At 41.7% G+C, this 21848-nt stretch overlaps 1 protein-coding gene across 5 annotated transcripts in view; it reads left to right on the plus strand.

The window, feature by feature from the left end:
* TCP11L2 (t-complex 11 like 2) overlaps positions 1-21848 on the plus strand; it is a 69665-nt gene that overhangs the window by 1115 nt on the left and 46702 nt on the right. For 2 of the 5 annotated variants that reach the window (XM_060194359.1, XM_060194358.1), the window contains exons 2-4: positions 14458-14563; positions 15190-15359; positions 18588-18726. In XM_060194359.1, coding sequence (XP_060050342.1) covers positions 14517-14563; positions 15190-15359; positions 18588-18726 — 356 coding nt within the window. In that variant the 5' untranslated portion in view covers positions 14458-14516. The remainder of the gene's footprint in view (positions 1-14457; positions 14564-15189; positions 15360-18587; positions 18727-21848) is intronic. The other 3 variants (XM_060194360.1, XM_007515782.3, XM_060194361.1) reach the window with 2 other exon arrangements.

Raw genomic sequence — 21848 nt, forward strand, 5'->3', positions numbered from 1 at the left:
GGACCACGTGGTTCTGTTTTGGTCTTGGGGAAAACAACAACAAAAAAACCATGTCACAGGAAAGGAGAGACTTAGCTGTGACTGCAAATTTCCTTTGCAAATCATTTGCATGGAAATGCAAGCTGTTACGGGGCGCACTCAGCCTGTTAGAGCTCCAGCTGGCGTGCCCAGAGGCTGCAGGTTCAATCCCCAGCACCACCTTTTGCCAGAGCTGAACTGGGCTCTGGTTCTGGTTCTCTTCCTCCTTCCTCCTTTCCTCCCTCCCTCCCTCTTCTCATACCTACTCTCCTCTCCCCCACCCTTCCCCCTTTTTCCTTTCCTCTCTCTCTCTCCCCTCCTCTCTCAAAATAAATAGGCTTTAAAAAGTGAGTCCAGAAGTCTACTGAAGATAAAGAAAAGTAGGCGATAGGCCCATATGGAGAGGTGGAAATAAGCATGGAGAGTAAAGGTGTTCATGTAGTCAGACTTCTTCAGGGAGTGTTGGCTTAGGATTTACATGGCTGTCCTGGGACTTTAACCTTGAAGACACTAGACACATTGTCCTTGTTGGGGCGGGGGTGGGGGGGATCAATCCCAAAGATCTCCTGGGACCCTGTAACCAATCTTTCTCCATGCCACCTGCTGATCATACTCTGAGCTTCACTGAGGTTCCCACTTCCGAGGAATCTCCCTGTGGGCTTTTTCTGATTGCCTCTGGGGATTTCAGGTGGCTTAGCATCAAGTGACCCAGGGCTGAAGACACCCAGTCAAGTGTGGAAGCTGTGTCATTGCCACTTAGTACAGGCTTGAGGGCCCCACAGAGGGGAGCACAGACACACAAACAGGTTGTGCAGGGATACGTGGGAGTGTTTTCAAGTGTGAAAAATGCCTAGAAATCTTTCTCCCTGGTGCTGTAATGTTATGTGTAGCATGATCATCTGCTTTTTAAGACAGTAATTGTCTCGTTGACTTTTATGTGTCTTTTCTTTCTTTTTTATATTTATTTATTTATTTTCCCTTTTGTTGCCCTTGTTTTTTTTATCGTTGTTGTGGTAATTATTGCTGTTGTTGTTGCTGTTGCCAGACAAGACAGAGAGAAATGGAGAGAGGAGGGGAAGACAGAGAGGGGGAGAGAAAGATAGACACCTGCAGACCTGCTTCACCGCCTGTGAAGCGACTCCCCTGCAGGTGGGGAGCCGGGGTTCGAACCGGGATCCTTATGCCGGTCCTTGTGCTTTGCGCCACCTGCGCTTAACCTGCTGCGCTACCACTGCCCAACTTCCTATTTCTTCCTTTCTTCTTTCCTTCCTTCCTTCCTTCCTTCCTTTCCTCCCCCTTCCTCCCTTCCTTCCTTTCTTTTTTATTTATTTAATTTATTTATTCCCTTTGTTGCCCTTGTTGTTTTATTGTTGTAGTTATTATTGTTGTTGTCACTGTTGGATAGGACAGAGAGCAATGGAGAGAGGAGGGGAAGACAGAGAGGAGGAGAGAAAGACAGACACCTGCAGACCTGCTTCACCGCCTGCGAAGCGACTCCTCTGCAGGTGGGGAGCCGGGGCTCGATCTATCTATCTATCTATCTTTCTTTCTTTCTTTCTTTCTCTCTCTCTCTCTCTCTCTCTCTTTTTTTTTTTTTTTACCAGAGAACTGTTCAACTTTGATTTATAGGGGGTGCAAGAGGATTGAACCTGGGACTTTGGAGCCTCGGGCTTGAGAGTCTGTTTGCATAGCCATTATATAGCTCTTTATTGGCTCTAATTCTCTAATAGAAAGAGCGGGCACCTATACTTCTGCTCTGTGGGTTTTGTTTCATTATAAATCACTACTACTTCTTAACTCTTACTACTCCCCCCCCCCTTTCTAAACCAAAGCACTGCTAAGCTCTAGCTTATGATAGAGCTGGAGGTTAAACCTAGGACCTCAAAGACTCAGGGAGGAAAGTCTTTTTGCATAACCACTCTGCTATCTCTATGGCCCCTTGATAAATAACTTACTATTACTGTGGTTTGAAACTGCTTCTAAAGCAGCATTTTGCAGATGATGGGGGTTTTCTACATTATCTGCAATTTTTCCCCAGAGTGTAGTCTTAATCTTCTGACTACCTCTGTGTGGATGCTTGTCCTTGCATGTGACCTTCATCTGCTCACATGATACCCACTAGTTGTTTTCTGCTACCCAGTTTAATTGGATTGCTTCCATTCTTCAGAGCCCTGCTGGATAATCTGAGCAATTCAAAGTATTTCTAATTCATATTAGCTGTAAGCAGATAACCCTTTGATAAGTTGATCTATTTTCTTGGACTGGAGAAATAGCTCACAAGGACAGTGTGCTGCTTTGCCAAGTGTACCACCTTGCTTCAAGTCCAACCCCCAGCACACTGACAGAAGCTTTGGTGCTGTGGTTTCTTTCACTCTCTCTGCCTCTCTGTCCCTATCTGATAAAAGGGGGATGGGGTGTTGGCAGATATCGGCATACCTAGTAAAGTACACGAGTTACAATGATCAAAGACCTGGGTTCAAGCCCCAGTCCCCACAGTCCCCACCTGCAGTGAAGAAGGAAGTGCAGAGGGGAGATTCATGAGCAGTGATACATGTGTCTCTCCCTCTCTCCCTCTCTCCCTGGGTGGTAGTGGTAATGGCTGCTGGGAGTGGTAGGACCATAGTGGTGCAGGTACGGAGCTCTAGGATTACTCTGTTGGAAATTTTTTTTCTTTTTTAAATTCTTTTTTATTATTATTTCTATTGATAATTTAATATTGACTTACAAAAATACAAGTTAACAAGTGTATAATTCCATACTGTTCCCACCACCAGAGTTCTATAGTAGTTATCCCAAGGTCACAGATATGGGTTGATATATATTTTCTCTTAGATGGAGAGAGGGAAGGACACCACAGTTCCCAAGCTTCCCCCAGGGTGATGATACTCCCATGGTGTGTGCTGGCTTGATCTAGGTCACTTTCCACAATAAGACATTGCTCTGCCTCCCATGAGCTGTCTCTCTGGCCCCTCATCTTTTTCTATTTATTTTTTAATTTTCCTGACTCACAGCCCAGTAGGTGGTGCAGTGGGTGGAACTTGAAAGCCTGAGGTCCAGAGTTTGATCCCCAGCATAGCGTATATGCCAGAGTGATGTTCATTCTCTTTCCCTTTCTCTCTCATTAACAAGTAAGTCTGTTATCCCTCTGTCTCTATTAAAGGTATCAACTTGTTTGTTTATTATGAAGAAGAGAATGTGATTGAAAAAAAGGACCAGAGCACTGTTAAGCACAGTGGTGCCAGTTATTGAGCCTATAGCCTCTGGGACAGACCATGGGCATATACAATTCCTGTCTCAGACTGAGAGCTAACTCCCCATTGGAATTTTAAGTAGGCATTTCATGGAGCATAAAGAATGATTCTTGATTAAACTGAATGAATCCCTAGCACCACCATAAGCCAGGGTGGAGCAGCACTCTGGTCTCTCTCTGTATCTCTTTCTCATTAAAAGTTACTAACAGCCAGGTGGGAGTGCACCTGGTTAAGCACAAATGTTACAATGTGTAGGGATCCAGGTTCAAGTCCCCAGCCCCCACTCGCAAGGTGAAAGCTTCACAAGTAATAGAGCAGTATTGTCGGTGTCTCTTTGTCTCTCTCTTCCTCATTATCTTCCCCTTCCCTCAATTTCTTTGTCTCTATCCTAAATAAATACATTTAAATAAAATTTAAACATATAAGTAAATGAAATGCTTAAAGAGAAAAATAGGAATTCAGAGATTTCAGTCAGTCAAGTGGAGTGCGTGAGAATTATTTTGGAGGGGGCTGGACCGTGGTGCACTGTGTTAAGTGCACTTGGTACAAAGGGTAAGGACCCAAGCAAGGATCCCAGTTTGAGCCCCCTACTCCCCACCTGCAGGGGGTTCGCTTCACAAGCAGTGAAGCAGGTCTGCAAGTGATTCCCCCCCCTTCATCTTCCCCTCCCCTCTCAATTTCTCTGTCCTATTGATAAATAGCCACAGGAGCAGTGGATTCATAGTGCAGGCATTGAGCCCCAGCAAAAACCCTGGAGGCAAAAAGGGGGGGGGGGGAGAAGTAATTGGGACAATGGATTTTTTAGTGGTGCCCTTTACAGTATACAGCACTGAAACAGCCATGGGGGATGAAGTCAGTTTGCTGTCATGTATATCACATCACTCTAGCATATATGCTGTGCTGGGGACAGTGTTTCTGTGGTGATGGGTACATTGATTTGGCTGGTTGGGAACAAGGAGAATGATGAACAGAACACCAAAGCATCTCCAACCCTCCTGCTGTGTTTAAGGGATCTATTGCCTGGCTTTGAGTTGTTCTTTTACCCTTGCTGTGAGCTTCTGGGTCAAGTAATTAACCTCTCTGAGCCTCGGATTGATAAATGGTGATGATAACAATACCTTACTTGACAAAATTACAAGGAGGTAAAAACAGTTAAAGCAGTTACCATGGGGCTGAATCAAAATAAGCACTCAGTAGTTATTAGCTCAAATTGCTACTACTTGTTTCAAATGAGCATTAGGGGTGTGAAAAGTTAGAATGTAAATGTGTCTTCAAGCTCTTGAACAGTCTTTGCTGCTTTGAATTATTGGTGCCTTGGAAAAGTGTGGAGGGAGGCACTGGGAATCTTGAAGAGGACATATTTCCTTCCTGCAAGCAACTTAAAATTTGGTGGGAAGGCAGACACATATTACTGTAAGTGACCACACAGTGGGAATAGGAGCCATTTGAGTGGGGAGGAAGAGATGGAAAACCCAAGTTACCTTACAAACTTGCAGCTTGGTTTGTTGCTGATCAGTGATACTCATTACTAACTGGACTTCTGCTCTATCCCAGGCAGTGTTTCAAGCAGCAGTTGACTAATTTAGATGGAGACATTGGGATCATCTATCTACCAGGGCAGACCACTTTGAAATTATAACATCTCATTCAAATCTGAATGACAATAAGAAACCAAGCTTATAGAAATTAGGCGGTGTAGGGGTAGGTGTAAATGTTCCTAAGTAGGGAATTTGGCATGTCTGAGGAAACTCAGAGACCATGATAACTCCAGGATGGAGAACAAGAGGGAATGAGGTCATAGAAGTTAGATCACAGAAGGGTTGTGAAACATTGCCAGGATACTTCTCAGAAAAAGGAAAACTACTTGGAGGATATGAATGCTTAAGCAGTGATTTATTTTCATCTCTTCTGAAGGGCTCTGACCTATTTTCTGCTTTATCCTCTAGCACTATTCAAGAAGGGCATTGGAGCCAACCATGACTGTCACTGAGAGCTTTGGTGACATGGTAGTATCTTCCGAGATCAGACGAGATCGGGCGTGTTCAGGGTGGTATAGCCGTAGACGACATGATAGTATCTAAACCATCTTAGTGACGGGGACAATCTATTTTATTTTTCATTAAAAAAATTTTTTTATTACTTTTTATTGATTTACTAATGATTGACAAGATTGTAGGATAGGAGGGGTACAATTACATATAATTCCCACCAACAGCGTTCCATACCCATCTCCTCCACTGGTAGCTTCCTTATTCTTTATCCCTCTGGGAGTCTGGACCCAGGATCATTATGTAGTACAGAAGGTGGAAGGTCTGGCTTCTGTAATTGTTTCTGTGCTGGACATGGGCTTTGGCAGGCTGATCTGTACTACCAGCCTGTCTCTCTCTTTCCCTAGTGGGGCGGGGCTCTGGAGAGGTGACTTTCCAGGACACATAGTGAGGTCATCTGCCCTGGGGAGTCAGGTTGATGTCATGGTAGCATCTGCAACTTGGTGGCTGAAAAACATTTAGTAGCTTAGTAGTTCTTGTTTATGGTGGTGTAGGGGGTTGAACCTGGGACTTTGGAACCTTAGGCATGAGATAATTTTTTTGTGTATGATTAATAGTGGGTCACAAGATGGTAAGACTACTGAATATAATTCCACACCACACCCACCACCAAAGTTCTATACTCCCACTTTCCCATCTCCCAAATATGACCACTATAGTTCTCACAAGCCTTACAGTTTTCTTGCTTCTGTTTTTTTTTTTTTTTCTTCCTGTTCTCTAGAGCCCACATGACTGAAACCATTTGGTAGTTGTCTTTCATATTTTGACTTATTCCACTAAGCGTAATCACCTCCAGTTCCATTCATTTTATCCTAAAAGACACAATATCATCTTTTAGATTTCATAATAGGGGGAATATATATCCCCTAACTTCTTTAGCCAGTGATCTGCCAGTGGACATTTAGGCTGCTTCCACTCTGTGGCTATTGTGAGTAATGCAGCTATGAACATAGGGGATGTGAGCATAAGGACAATAAGTTTGTAAAAACTGCAGGAGACTAAACTATCCTGAATTAAAATCTTGAGTGTTCAGCTTGTACTCTTTCTCTTTTACCTTTCTGCCTGACAGCAGCTTCAAACTTAGAGGAAAGGTTGCAAGAACAGTACAAAGAACTCCCTGTTTATATTTTATTCCAATTCACCTATCAGCATTTTGCTCCACATGCTTTGCTGTGGGAAACATTTGATTAATTTGAGAGAAATGTAGACATATCACCACCCTTTGTTTCCTTGTCAATTACCACGCTGCATTTATTGGGTTGTCAGAAAAGTCTTGATGCACTTTTGCATAGAAAAAAATGTTATAACTTTTCCAACAACCCAATACATACTTCAGAAAATTGAACATTATAATGGACAGTAGATTCAAGTGTTGTGATAATGTTGTCAGTTAACACAATAATGTCTATTATTGAAAATTGTTTTGTCATAGCTGGGGCTTTACTGCTCCAAGCTGACTTCTTTAGTTAGATCGATTTTATTTATTTTATTTAGATAGAAAAAAAAACACCACAGCACTGAAGTTTCCTCTGATGTGCTGGGGCCCAAGCTCAAATCTAGGTTCCTTGCATCATTGTAGATTTTTTTCCCCTGCAACTTAAGTTATCAAACTCCTTTTCATCTGTTGATACATATATCCTGAACCTTAAATTTTTATTTATTTATTTGCCTCCAGGATAATCACTGAGACTCAATGCCAGCACTACAAATTCACTGCTCTGGACAGCCATTTTTTCCATTTTATTGCATAGGACAGAGAAAAATTGAGAGGGGAGAGGGAATTGAGATAGAGAGGGAAAGAGAAAGGTAGACAGTGTGGTCCAGAAGGTGGTGCAGTGGATAAAGCATTGGACTCTCAAGTGTGAGAGCCTGAGTTCAATCCCTGACAGCACGTGTACCAAAGTGATGTCTGGTTCTTTCTCTCTCTCTCTCCTCTGATTTTTCTCATTAATAAATAAAGTTTTTTTTAAAGAGAGAGAGAAAGACAGCTGAAGATCTGCTTTGCCACTTGTGAAGTGTCCCCCCTGAAGGTGGATAGCGGAGGCTCGAACCTGCATCCTTGTGCTTAGTAATATGTGCTCCACTGGCTGACCCCCAATTTTTTTTATGGGTTAGAGATTTATAACTTCTCTTAACAATAGAGTAATAGTTAACATCTGTCAGGCACGTACTAGAGGTTGACATAGTCTGTGTCGATTAATCTTTATAATACTACTATTATTTCTGTTTTATGAATGATAAGTAACTTCCTATCTCAAGTCAATGAAAATCAAGTGTTAGGATCAAGAACTCATCCCACTTTGGCTTCAGAAACTGAAGCTCCATCCTTGTTCTTTATAATTTTTGAAAAATTTTAATTTATTCCCTTTTGTTGCCCTTGTTGTTTTAATCCTTGTTCCTTTTTTTCCCTTTTTTTTCTCTTTCTTTTTTATTGGGGAATTAATGTTTTACATTCAACAGTAAGTACAATAGTTTGTACATGCATAACATTCCCCAGTTTCCCATATAACAATACAACCCCCACTAGGTCCTCTGAATCCTTCTTGGACCTGTATTCTCCCCACCCACCCACCCCAGAGTCTTTTACTTTGGTGCGATACACCAATTCCATTTCAGGTTCTACTTGTGTTTTCTTTTCTGATCTTGTTTTTCAACTTCGGCCTGAGAGTGAGATCATCCCATATTCTCCTTCTGTTTCTGACTTATTTCACTCAACATGATTTTTTCAAGGTCCATCCAAGATCGGCTGAAAACGGTGAAGTCACCATTTTCTACAGCTGAGTAGTATTCCATTGTGTATATATACCACAACTTGCTCAGCCACTCATCTGTTGTTGGACACCTGGGTTGCTTCCAGGTTTTGGCTATTACAAATTGTGCTGCCAAGAACATATGTGTACACAGATCTTTTTGGATGGATGTGTTGGGTTCCTTAGGATATATCCCCAGGAGAGGAATTGCAGGATCATAGGGTAGGTCCATTTCTAGCCTTCTGAGAGTTCTCCAGACTGTTCTCCACAGAGGTTGGACCAATTGACATTCCCACCAGCAGTGTAAGGAGGGTTCCTTTGACCCCACACCCTCTCCAGCATTGCTAAATCCTTGTTCTTTAAGTTGTATACACATTATCACTAATGGGTCACTATGATCCTGAACTAGAGCAGGACTATTTGCAGATGAAGTTTGCTGCTGAAAGGAAATTATGAAGTGCAGGTGGTAGTCTGAAGCAGGGCTGAGAGCCAGCAAACTGAAAACTGACCCTTAATTTGTGATGGGACCTTCAGGTTTCTGTACCCATCCTCTTCTTTCTTACATAGCAGTAACTAGACTGGCATTCATCCAGCAATAAAGATTTAAGTGCCTCCTGACTCATGGTCATTAGCCTCAGAATGAGAGAAATAAGATTTCATTTGTTTACAAATTATGGAACACTACAATGGAAAATGTGGCTATTCTCTTTAAGTAGTGACCCTTTGTGGTGTTGAAGACTTTGCTTACAGTTGAGTACTATCTTTACCTTTGACCTTTGGCTTTACCTTCAGTCAGTGAGTTTTCCAAGAAGAAAGAGATGAGGTTTTCCTGAAAAGCTGTATGGTTTGCTTGTGAGTTGCAATATGATGATCAAGCAGATCTAAGTTTGTTAGTATGAGAAATGTTATTTTTTGTTTGCATTAAGATTCTCTTGGGGGCCAAGCAGTGGTGCACGAGGTTAAGTGCATATTGTACTAAGCTCAAGACCTGTGCAAGGATCTTGGTTCGAGGTGTTGGCTCCCCACCTACAGGGGGGTGGCTTCATAAGCATTGAAGCAGGTTTGAAGTCTCTAAGTCTCTCTTTCTCTCTCCCTCTCTCTCTTCCCTTTCCCTCTCAATTTCTCTCTGTCCAGTCCAGAAAGATGGCCATAGGAGCAGTGGATTTATAGTACAGGCACTGAGCCCTAGAGATGACCCTGGAGGCAAAAAAAAAAGTTATGCATATACAAGTTATTGTATATACTGTCGAATGTAAAACATTAATTCCCCAATAAAGAAATAAAAAAAAATTCTATCTCTAGCATTTCCTTATAACCCTTTTTCAGGGAAACATTGCTTTTTTTCTTTTTCTTTCTTTTTTTTTTTTTTTTTTTTAAGAAATAGCCTGTGTTTCATCACTATTCTAACAGAGAATCCAAAATAGTTTTTTTGGTTTTTCCCTTGTTATTTTTTTATTGTTGTTGTAGTTATTGTTGTTATTGATGTCATTGTTGTTATATAGGACAGAGAGAAATGGAGAGAGAAGGGGAAGACAGAGAGGGGGAGAGAAAGATAGACACCTGCAGACCTGCTTCACTGCCTGTGAAACAGCTCCCCTGCATGTGGGGAGACAGGGGCTTAAACTGGGATCCTTATGCTGGTCCTTGTGCTTCGCACCAAGTGAACTTAACCCGCTGCCCTACTACCCGACTCCCAATAGTTTTTTTTTTTTTTAACTCATTGTTTTATTTTAATGAGCAAGATAGCACTGCTCAGCTCTGGCTTATGATGGTGCTGCAGATTGAACATGTGATCTTGGAACCTCAGACCTGAAAGGCTTTTTCATAACCATAATGCTGTGTGTCTCCTCAGTCCCCCCAAATAGTTTTTCAAGCAGTCAATTACCTTCTATGCCTTTTGGGTTGAGTAGCTTTGTCCCCAGATGACTTACATGGAAACCCAAGACCAAGAAAGCTAAGAAGAGGTATAAAGGAACTTACCAAAGACAATTTATACCATATCAAGCAATTTTGATTTGAGTCACACATGACTAGGTTAACTATCAATACTGTTTTTCTCTCTATGGACTAAAACTGCCCTTCCCTGCAGAATTTTTAATGCCTAAAATAATGACAACAGTAACAAGCAAATAATACTAACAGTAGCAAATATCTGTATCCTGTGTACTCTGTCAGATACTTGTTCCAAGCAGGCACTGCATATACTGACTAAGTGAAATCTCATGCCAGTCCTAAGAGTTAGGAATAGCTGGTCTGAATATATGAGGATTACAGATAGTTTCTTAATGCAATAACTATGGGCATTTTGGCTTCACATAAAAGCCTCTGCTTGGCTGCACTATCAATTGTAATTTCAAAGCTTCTTCCAACTAAGTGAGTTTCGTAACAGTTTGAAACTTCAAAATTTTTTGTTTCCTGTATGCCAGAAACTCTACCTACCTCTAGTGATTTATCAGAAGAAAGCATGGTTGCGTATTATTAAGCATGCCAGATGCGAACTTGTTTAATTTCCCAGAAGAACTTCTAATGATGCCTCATGGAACATGTCATTAATAACATTTTAGCAGTTTGTGGCTGGTTCACCCCCCTCAGATAAAGTAAGGCTAAGAGAGCAGGTGCTTTGTGCATATAATCACGCACCAATTGACTGATTCAAGCCTCAACCCCCCAGATTTCTAACTACTAACTTACAACTTTTAATTTTTTAACCTTGTATTTTGCTGCCTTGTTACACACAATTAAGCCTAGAAGATGTGCTCTTAATCTGAAGGAGAAAATTGAAATGAGCAGTTGCAACTATAAAAACAGAGCATACAGAGTGTATGATTGCTACAAAAAAATAACTGAAAAGAAGTTGGGGGGGTCGGGCGGTGGCGCAGTGGGTTAAGCGCATGTGGTGCAAAGCGCAGGGACCGGCATAAGGATCCTGGTTTGAGCCCCGGCTCCCCACCTACAGGGGAATTGCTTCACAGGCGGTGAAGCAGGTCTGCAGGTGTCTATCTTTCTCTCCCCCTCTCTGTCTTCCCCTCCTCTCTCCATTTCTCTCTGTCCTATCCAACAACGAATAGCGTCAACAATGGCAATAATAATAACCACAAGGAGGCTACAACAAGGGCAACAAAAGGGGGGAAAAAAAAAAAGAAGTTGAAGATATTCAAGTTAGAATGTGACAAAGGGGACTGGGATATGGGCTCACCCCCCCCCCCAGCCCCTTCTCCCGCCAACAATGGAACAGTGCTGCAGGTTTCTGTCTTCCTTTCTCCTTTCCTCTCTCCCTCTCTATTTCTTCTTCCTTCTCAGTTTCTCTCTGTCTTCATCAAAAATAAAATAAAAATAAGTGTATATAAAAAATGGTTTTGTCAATATTTCCTTTTTATAAATAAAAAATAAATAAATAAAACACTTAAAGAAAAAGAATATGATGGGCTGGGTGGTGGTGCACCTGGTTAAGAACACACATTACAGTGCACAAGGGCCCGTGTTCAAGCCCCCAGACCCCACCTGCAAGGGGAAAGCTTCACAAGTGGTGAAGCAGTGTTGCAGGTGTCTCTCTCCCTCTCTGTCACCCCTTTTCCTCTCAATTTCTGGCTGTCTCTATCCAATAAATAAAGATAATTTAAAAAATTTAAAAAAGAATATGACAAAGACTAAGGGATATTGAGTCTTAAACCTGAAAAGGTTGTTTTAGGTGATGGGTTCTGTGTTGTAGGGCTTGAGCTTTGACAATTTTGGTTTGTAAATATGTAGTGCTATCAGCTTGCCAATGTTTTCGTTGAAGCAGTAGCAAACCAGATTCTATTATTCAAATTCATTTGACACCAAGTGAGTACTTGCTACATGCTTGACACTGGAAATGGGCAAGACATAACCCCAACCTTACATTATTTTATTTATTTATTTATTTATTTATTTATCAGAGCACTTCTCACCTCTGGCTTATGGTGGTACTGGGAATTGAACCTGGGACCTTAGAGTCTTAGGCATGAAAGTTATTTGCATAACCACTATGCTGTCTCCCATACTAAAGGTGCTCAGAATTAGCCATGGGAGGAACATAACTGTATAAGGGGCTACATGTTCTCATGATGATACAGAAGACCAGCTGCAAGTGTACCACAAAGGAGAGTACCACAGTTTGGACTAGAGGGTAGAGCGGATGTCTCCCGGGAAATGTAGCATTTTTTAAGAAATGGCACCAGTTGTAAAATATTAGCAAAGAGAGCAAGCTTCTGGGGAGGGCAAACATTCCATTTAGGATTTGTGGGTTGGTGGAAGTGAAGGGGTTAAAACAGACCCTATTACTATCTGTCCCCTCCTCTTCAGCAGGTCTGATGAACTAAAAAAACTCGGGTTTGATCTAGTTTTTACAGGTAAAGGAAGTTATTTTATCACCAAAGTTGCAAGTGCTGAGGTTTGTTCTTCCTTCCCACATCTGTCTCTGTCTCATTCTTTCTTTCTTGGTATTTGTTGTGCTTGGTCTTGAGACTGTAGGATAAAGTGCATATCTCTACATGGAAGCTTCCTCTCAGCTGTACTGCACCGTAGAGGCAGCCTTCAAGGAAGATGTTCTATTTGTGAAAGTGGTGGGCTGGCTGTATACAGATACATTTCTGCAAGTGGCAAGACGGAAGGAGGCTGATGGGGTAAAATGGCACAAATGCCCTCAGATATTCTTCCTAATAAATTCCTTTCAGATTATCCTGGTCTCTGTCACCACATAAGGGATGAAAATTGGTATCACTTCACTCAACAAAGGCTTAGTCTCCTGTCCCTGCCCCTACCCTACTTTTCTGGGGCTTCATCAGTGCTTTGCTTTCCCTCTCCTTCCATCATTAAACATACAGTTTTAGGTAATCAGATGTGAGAGTCATGGGGGCAGAGGTTCTGTCTATTTTGTTACCTATTATATTTCCTAGGGCTGGTATGTTGTAGGTACACAAAAGAAACCATGCAGGCATTAATAGGCATAGTGTACATAGTGTAATAGGCATAGTGGTGGATCCACATTTGACAGTTTTAAAAAGATGTGCATATCCATTGTATGGGATGATTCAGATTCACAATCTCACAGAGCCCTTCCTGTCATTACTGTTCATTCAGTGAGCTGCCGTCCTGTTCAGACACAGCTTTTCCCTCAGTGTCAGTTAACACCTCATATCAGAGCCACTGATTGCCATTCTGGGCCTGGCAGCAGCCCCTGGGCACAGACATGCATCCTGTGTACTCAGGACCTCCTTTCTAGGTTGTGACTGGGCTTAGCTGCCCTGCCCTTCCTTAGGAGGCAACCCAATGTCCCAGAAGTAGCACTGAGTGTAGCCAAGGGATGGATTTTGTGGCATTGTGAGTCTTCTTGGAGTTTATCCTTCCCTCTCTTCATTTGTGCATAAAGATCTTTTGTTCACTGACTGGCAATAGGTACTCTGGAATTGTCAAGTACAAACTAAATATCAGGCCTCATTCTTCATATCAAAGAAAAGGAAAAGAACCTACAGGTCAGGCGGTAGCGCAGTGGGTCAAGCGTTCTTAGAGCAAAGCGCAAGGACTGGAACAAGGATCCTGGTTCCTTGGAGTCCCCGGCTCCCCACCTACAGGGGGGTTGCTTTACAAGCAGTGAGGCAGGTCTGCAGGTGTCTATCTTTCTCTCCCCTTTTCTGTCTTCCCTTCCTCTCTCCATTTCTCTCTGTCCTATCCAGCGATGGCAGCAACAATCAATAACAATGATAAACAACAAGGGCAACAAAAACGGGGGGAGGGGGGTGTAGCCTCTAGGAGCAGTGCATTTCTAGTGTAGGCACCGAGCCCCAGCGATAACCCTGGAGGAAAAAAATATTAAAAATTTTTAAAAAAAGAAGAACCTAAATGTTTGCCAGCCAGAGAGTTAAGTCTTCTTTTTCCCTAAGAAACTCACAGATGCCGACTTTTGTAAGTATTTTGTTTAAAACAAAGACAGAAACAGTAACTAACAACTGAGCCCTGTGCTAAGCATGTTAATGTTGGTCCTTGTTCATCTTCAAGCAGGTAGGTCATCTCTGAGAAGTTAGTCTTTCAGCCCAGTTTTCCTAAAAAGGTAGGTGGTCAGATGATTTCCCTAAGATAACATGACAAAGCAATGAAGGAGCTTCTAACCTAGGCAGCCCATTGAAGAGCCCCCACACTCTTCTTTCCTTTCCATATTTTAGCAACTCAGTGGTGGGGCTGGGGCTGTGTTATCTGAATTATAGGAAAAAACAAATATATTGAGGCTGCTACCAGTAGGGGGTACATGGTACCATGCACAAGGCCCCAGGTTTAAGGCCCTGTGGGTTGGAAACTTCACAAGTGGTGGAGCAGTAATACAGGTGTCTCTCTTTCTCTCCTCCTTGCTCCCTTCTCTCCCTCTGACTTTATCAGGACAACGAAAGAAAAATAAATCTTTATTTCAGAGTGAGAGCACTACTCAGTTCTGGCTTATGTTGGTACCGTGTATTGAACCTGGGGCCTTGGACATGCAATTGAGGTATGCTACCAGTGCCATTTCTCCTCCTCCTCCTTTCCTCCTCCTCTTCTTCTTCACCTCCAGGATTATCGCTGGGGCACAGTGCCTGCACTATGAATCTTTTGCTCCTGGAGGACATCTTTCCCATTTTTGTTACCCTTGTTGTTATTATTGTTATTGTGACCATTGCTGTTGTTGTTGGATAGGACAGAGAGAAATGGAGAGAGGAGAAGACAGAGGGGGAGAGAAAGATAAATACAGCTTCACCACTTGTGAAGTGATGCCCCTGCATGTGGGAAGTTGGGGCTTGAACTGAAATCCTTACACCGGTCCTTGCGCTTCGCACCATGTGCACTTAACCGCTTTCTTTTATAAAAAGATGTGTAATTGCTAAAACTTGCTCCTCTCTCATTTGGAGTATATCCCGAGTAAGCTCAAATCTATGACTTTGGACTTCATTTTCTTGAAGGCAGTCTTTGAAGGCTTAATGATATTTGACTAGGGTACTGGGAAGAATAAAACAATCTTCTGGGGTCTTTTCCAACACAGTGACACTTACAGGCATGACTGTCTACACTGGCAGAAGGATTAACTCCACCAGCAAAAGTACCACAGAATGTTGATACAGGGTCTGTTTGTCCGTACAGGTGCTCTCACACAATGCCCTTCAACGGTGAGAAGCAGTTTATGGGTGAGGACCAGCCAAACGACTCAGACTCTTCCCAGCTTTCTGAAAGTGTGGCTTCACTCAGTGATTGTGACTGCTCCAGGCATAGCTTTACAAGCAACTCCTCCAGCAAATCCAGCTCTCCTACTTGTAAGACAATGGGAACAGGGCCTGGTGGTGGTGGTGTGTGTGGGGGAACTGGGACCAGATGTGTATTGGACTTTAAAACTCAGAACTGAGTGAGATCGAGTACAAGCTTCATCTTCATTCCAATAGATGTTCAGAATAGCACTATAAGGGCTTTGCAGTTGCTTTGTATGTTGCGTTCAGGAATAATAACCACCATCATTTATGAGCTGACCATTTTTTTATTAGTGATTTAATAATCATCAGCAGGATTGTGGGATAAGTACAGATAAGTACAGTTCCCACCACTAGAGTTCTGTATTCTGTCCCCTCCACTGGGAGCTTCCCTATTCTTTATCCCTCTGGGAGTATGGAGTAAAGATCTTTATGGGGTGCAGAAGGTGGGAGGTTTGGCTTCTGTAAGTGCTTTTCTGCTAGACATGGGCACTGACAGGTTGATCCATACCCCCAGCCTGTTTCTATCTTTCCCTAGTGGGGCAGGGGTCTGGGAAGGTGGGGTTCTGGAACACATTGGTGAGGTCATCTGCCCAAGGAAGTCAGGTTGGTATGATGGTAGCATCTGCAACTTGGTGGCAGAGTATTGGAACTGGAGAATTGACATAGTTTTTGTTTCTGTCTGTCTCTGGTTAGCCTTGCTTTGACTGTATATCAGGTCCCCCAACCCCACCTGCTTTCTCAAGTAGTAAAAATTCACTCCTTGAGATCACTTTGAACCTCATTCGAGAATAAATTCAAACTGGTCTTTTTCTAATAATTTCTGATTTATATTGGAGGAAACGTATCCTGATTCAAGGGTTAGGCAGGAAGTGAAAGTTTCCTGATTATTTCAAAAACTGTTGTGTCAATCACATCAGCGAACTCCCCCCAGAATTACATGCACTAGAGGTTTGAGAAAGAGTGGCTGTGCAAAGAGATGGCTTTGCCCTTTTGTTGTACATGGCAGTGAGAGATGTGTGAAACAGCTGTATTTCTCCACATATGTATTTCTCCATATATAATATATATTAGATATTTTAATTGGTATTTTTATTTATTGGACAGAGACATGAAGAGGAAACAAAATAGAGAGTGAGAAAGAAAAGGAGAGCCACCGGCAGCACTCCTTTACCTCTTGTGAAGCTTTCTACCTGCATGTGGGAGCTGGGACTTGAACCTGGGTCCTTGGACATTGTAAGAAGTGCAATCAACAGATACACTGCTGCCTGACCCCTAAATCTCTCTTTTCTTTCTTTTCTGACCAGAATGCTGCTCAGCTTTGATTTATGGTGGTACTGGGGATTAAACTTTAGAATCGGTATTTTTATAGGAAATAGAACAACTAAAACTGGCAAAGCAAATGCAAAAATAAGTAACTAATATTTAATAAGATAAAATATAGACTTTAAAAAGTTTATTATTTATTTAAAATGTATTGTTCTCATTTTTTAAATTTAAAAAATGTCTAAATATAGAAAATAAAATACTGTTTATAATTTTATTCAAAGATGACAGCTGGGGAAGCTGGGCAGTGTTGCACCAAGTTAAGTGCAGATAGTATGAAGTGCAAGCATCCATGCAAGGATCCTGGTTCAAGCCCCCAGCTCCCCACCTGCAGGGAGGTCACATCATAAGCAGTGAAGCACGTCTGCAGGTGTAGCTCTTCTTTTCTATCTCCCCTCCCCTCTCAATTTCTCTCTTCCTATCCAGTTAAAAAAAAAATTTTAAAATTTCTTCCAGGAGTAGTGGATTCATAGTGCCAGTACCAAGCCCCAGTGATAACCCTGGAGGAAAAAAAAAAAAGTGACAACTGTTGGGGTTTTGTCATATCTTCATTTTTACACACATGGACATATGTGTGTATATATGTGTGAACTCATTTTACTTAGAATTACAGCTAAAACATTTACTCATAACATTTTTAAAACATCATTTTTAATGACTGTTTCATCAAGTAAATATTGCAAGTGTATTTGATGCTGATTTATCATCGGACACTTAGTTGTCTTCTTTTTCTTCTTTATGAACTGAACCTCTTAGTACATACAGCCTTTCCAAAGATTCATTTGGCCTGGGAGGTGATGCAGTGAATGAGGCTTTGAACTCTCAAATATGATTTCCTGAGCTCAGTCCCCAGCATCACATGTGACAGAGTCATGCTCTGATTTCTTTTTCCCAGCCTCCTCTCCCCACCTCTCCCCCATCATTAACAAGTAAATACTAAAAATAAGATGAAAAATATTTATTTATTTAAGTTACATGGGGGGGGAGTGTGAGAAAGAGGCACCAGTCTCTCATGTAGCATGAAACACAAGGGCCTGAGCTAGGAGCCACCATCCCATCAGCTGTGCCACCTCTCCAGTCACTAATTAACTACATTTATGAAGTTTTTTTTTCTATATTCTTATTTACTTAAACTGTCTTTATTTAATCACTTCAAAACAGTTCCATGAGGAGGTAAGCTATTCCTCAAGCAAAGTCAAAGGTTATTTCCTGGGGGCCAGGTGGTAGCGCAGCAGGTTTAGGGCACATGGTGTGAAGCACAGGGACCTGCTATGAAAGGATCCAGGTTCAAGCACCTGGCTCCCCACCTGCAGGGAGGTCGTTTCACAAGCAGTGAAGCAGGTCTGCAGGCGTCTTTCTTTCCTCCCTCTCTCTGTCTTCCCCTCCCCTCTTGATTTCTCTTTGTCCTAACTACCAACAGCAGCTATGACAACAACAATAATAATAACAACAATGGCAACAAAATTGGGAAAAATGGCTTCCAGGAGCAGTGGATTCGTGGTGCAGACACCAAGTCCTAGTGATAACCCCAGAGGCAAAAAAAAAAAAAAAAAAAATTCCTATTGAGTCTGCTTAAATTAATGAATGTTCTGGATTACAGGATTAAAGTCTTACCAGTTTCCTACATAGCAGTGTGATAAATATATATATGTATGTATATATCAATAGGCAGTTAAAATGAGGTAATTTAATTAAAAAGTAACTTATGTTGGGCCTGTATGAATAAGATTATCTCAGACATTTGAGAATTTATCAAGTAGGCATGTCTGATTGAGGTTATAAAAGAAGTTCTTAAGTTTTTCAAGTTGTTACAAAGCAGGGACATCTGCCTATGTAACTGTATATTCTTTTTTCTTGTAATTCCCTGACAGTATATGTATTGAGAGAATTTCAGCTCTGTCTGCATCAGGAGATTACATTGGATGATAATTTCTCTTCAACAACATTAACTGTTTTTTACCTGTCTTTCAGCAACAAGCCCTCCAGTGGTTGTTCTAACTTATGATGAAGTGATGGCTGCAGCAGGGGACTTGTTAAACTTGACTATTGCTCACAAGATTGCTGTGAATGAGGACTTTGAACTGAAAAAAAAACCCATCCCTGAGAACAGGTAACTGCAAGGCATTCATGGTACATAAGCTGTGATGAAGATTCTGTATATATGTGTGTGCTATATCCCACACATGTACACTATTTCCTGGAAGTTCTCATTTAATAGCCACTGGAGGTAAACATTATTTAGTTCTCTAACAAAGTCTTGTACTTAAAAAAACTAATTACCCATAATCTTTAGAACTCTGATTGTAGGGATCAGAGCTGTATCAACACCCTTAATTAGCCTCACCTCTGAGAGAACTTGACTTAAGGACTTGAGGGACCTCAGCCTCTCTGGTTTCAATGGTTCATGAATCCTCATAAGACAAAAGAGAGAAAAAATCTGAGGGTATTAACATAGATAAATTATCTTTATTTTTATTATTTTATTTTTTGCTACCAGGGTTATTGCTGGGGTTCTGCAAGCACTATGAATCCATTGCTCCTGGAGGCTATTTCTTTCTGATTTTTTTTCTTTCCATTATACTTGATAGGACAGAGAGGAATTGAGGGGCAAAGGGAGATAGAAAGGGAGAGAGACAGATAGACACCTGCAGACCTACTTCACTGTTCGTGAAATGTCCGCTTGCAGATGGGGAGCAGGGACTTGAACCCAGCCACCACCCGGCCCCAGTAAATCATCTTTAGAGACAAAATTAATTCCTGAATAAGGCATGTGATCATTAATGTCACAACACCAGTATAAATCTGGAGATATTCTCTGTCAAATAAAGTTACATAACAATTGATTTCGTTTAAAGCATATGTGTTCTGTTTCAAAACAGAAAAAATAAATTGGGATGGTGGCTCAGTGGGTATATTACATAATTTGTACGTATGGAGTTCATATTCCAGTACAGTCTACCAGAGTAGTAAGAATGGTACTCTAGTCTCTCTCTCTCTCCCCTACCCCCCAGTAAATAAAAAACAAAAAGTGTTAATGCAAGAAAATAGTAAACCTAGTAAGTTTCCTTCCTTAAAATGTAGATTATTGGTCTTCCTGTTCCTGGAGGTTGTATTTATAATCATTAGTATTTTTAGGATTGTGGTCAAAGTAGGCATGTAGACCTTCAGAAATTGAGAGGGAAGGAGGAAACAGAGAGAGAGAGAGATACCTGCAGCCCTGCTTCACCACTCATGAAGCTTCTCCCTGCAGGTGGAGAGCAGGGGGCTTGAACCCAGCCCTTTGTGCCTGGCGATAGGTGCACTTAACTGGTGTGCCACCTGTGGTTTTCCTTAATATAAGCTTCCTGCTATACCCCTAGGTCAGTCCACTGTCATCTCTGACCTAGATGGTTTTGGTTGAATCTAGTTGCCCTTCCTTATCTTTATTTTATTTTATCTTTATTTTTTATATTTATTTATTTATCTCCTTTTGTTGTCCTTGTTGTTTTATTGTTGTAGTGCCCTTCCTTATCTTTAACTCCTTATACTCCACACCCTTCATCCACATAGTAGCCATAGTGATTTAAAAATAAATTAGTGATTTAATAATGATACAAGACTAGAAGATTATAAAGATATAGTTCAGTGGTCCAGGAGGTGGTGCAGTGGATAGGGCATCAGACTCTCGAGCATGAAGTCCTGAGTTCGGTTCCCAGCAGCACATGTGCCAGAATATCTGGTTCTTTTTCTCTCTCCTCCTATCTTTCTCATTAACAAATAAATAAAATCTTTTTAAAAAAGATATAGTTCATACCTTCCACGAGTTCTGTGTCCCCACCATAGTGATCTTTCTCCTCCTTTTCTCTCCCTTTTTCTTTTCTTTCCTCCCTTCTTTCCTTCCTCCCTTTCTCTGCCTTCATTTCTCCATTTGTTTTCTCTCTTTCTCTTTCCTTCTTTCTTTCCCTCTCTCTCTCTCTTTCTTTCTTTCTTTCTTTCTTTCTTTCTTTCTTTCTTTCTTTCTTTCTTTCTTCCTTTCAGCAAAAAGGCAGAGCAACAGTGTAAGAAACCATAGCTCCAAAGCTTTTTTTTCAGTGCTGTGGCAGCCAGGCTAAAACCTGTGTGATCCCCATGGCAAAGAGGCACACTATCCAAGTAAGCTATTGGGTTGTGTGAAAAGTCATGATGCATTTTTGCGTAGAAAACTAGAAAAATACATCATGTTTTTTCCAACAACTCAATGTTTTGCTGGCCCCACAGTAATCTTTCTAGAGGGTTAATGTGCAGGTCTCTCTTTCTTTCCCTCTAGGGTTATCACTGGGGCTCAGTACCTACACTATGAATCCACTGCTCCTGTGGCCATTTTTTCAATTTTTTGGATAGGACATAGAGAAATTGAGACAGGAGAGGAAGAGAGAGGGTTAGGGAGACAGCATAATAGTTATGCAAAAGATTTTAATGCCTAAGGCTCTGAGGTCTCAGGTTCAATCCCCAGCCTCACCATAAACCAGAGCTGAGCAGTGCTGTATCTCTCTCTCAAATAAAATATATTTTAAAAAGAGAGAGAAGGAGAAAGGGAGATACCTGCAGACCTGCTTCACCACTTGTGAAGTGACCTCCTCCTGCAGGTGGAAAGCAGGGGAGGGGCTTGAACCGGGATCCTTGTGTGGGTCCCTACACTTTGTATTATGTGCACTTAACACGGGTACACCATTGCCCAGCCCCCCCCAGGTGTCTCTCTTTCTCTCCCTCTCTTTACCTCTCCCCCCCACTCCTAATTTCTCTCTGTCCTATCAAGTAAAAAGGAAAAAACAAACTAACAAGACCAGCAGGAGCAGACACTAAACTCTAGCAATAACCTGGTGGCAATAATATATATGACAAGGGTTCTAACTGCAGGGGGAAAGCTTCACAATCAGTAGAGCCATGCTGCAGGTTAGATCATATCTTTTCCTGAAACTGAGACTTAGAATAAAAATATCAACACTTTAGTACGGATGACAATACCCTACTTCCATGATCATATGATCCTATCTTTGCTGCTTGTCGTCCCCATTTCTGGGCTTCATTCATTCTGGCTTCCTTGCTAATCTTGGAATACACCAGCTTGATCCTGACTGAGGGACTTTCTCTTTTCTTCTCTTCAGTGTTAATTGCTCTAGATTCTCACCAGCTACTACCTCCACCCCATTCCTAGGCTCAGCCCAAAGGTCATTGTCTCAGAGAAGCTGTCTTCACTCACAGTGAAACTGGCAC

Source organism: Erinaceus europaeus, chromosome 7 (genome assembly GCF_950295315.1).
Source record: "Erinaceus europaeus chromosome 7, mEriEur2.1, whole genome shotgun sequence".
NCBI lineage: Eukaryota > Metazoa > Chordata > Mammalia > Eulipotyphla > Erinaceidae > Erinaceus > Erinaceus europaeus.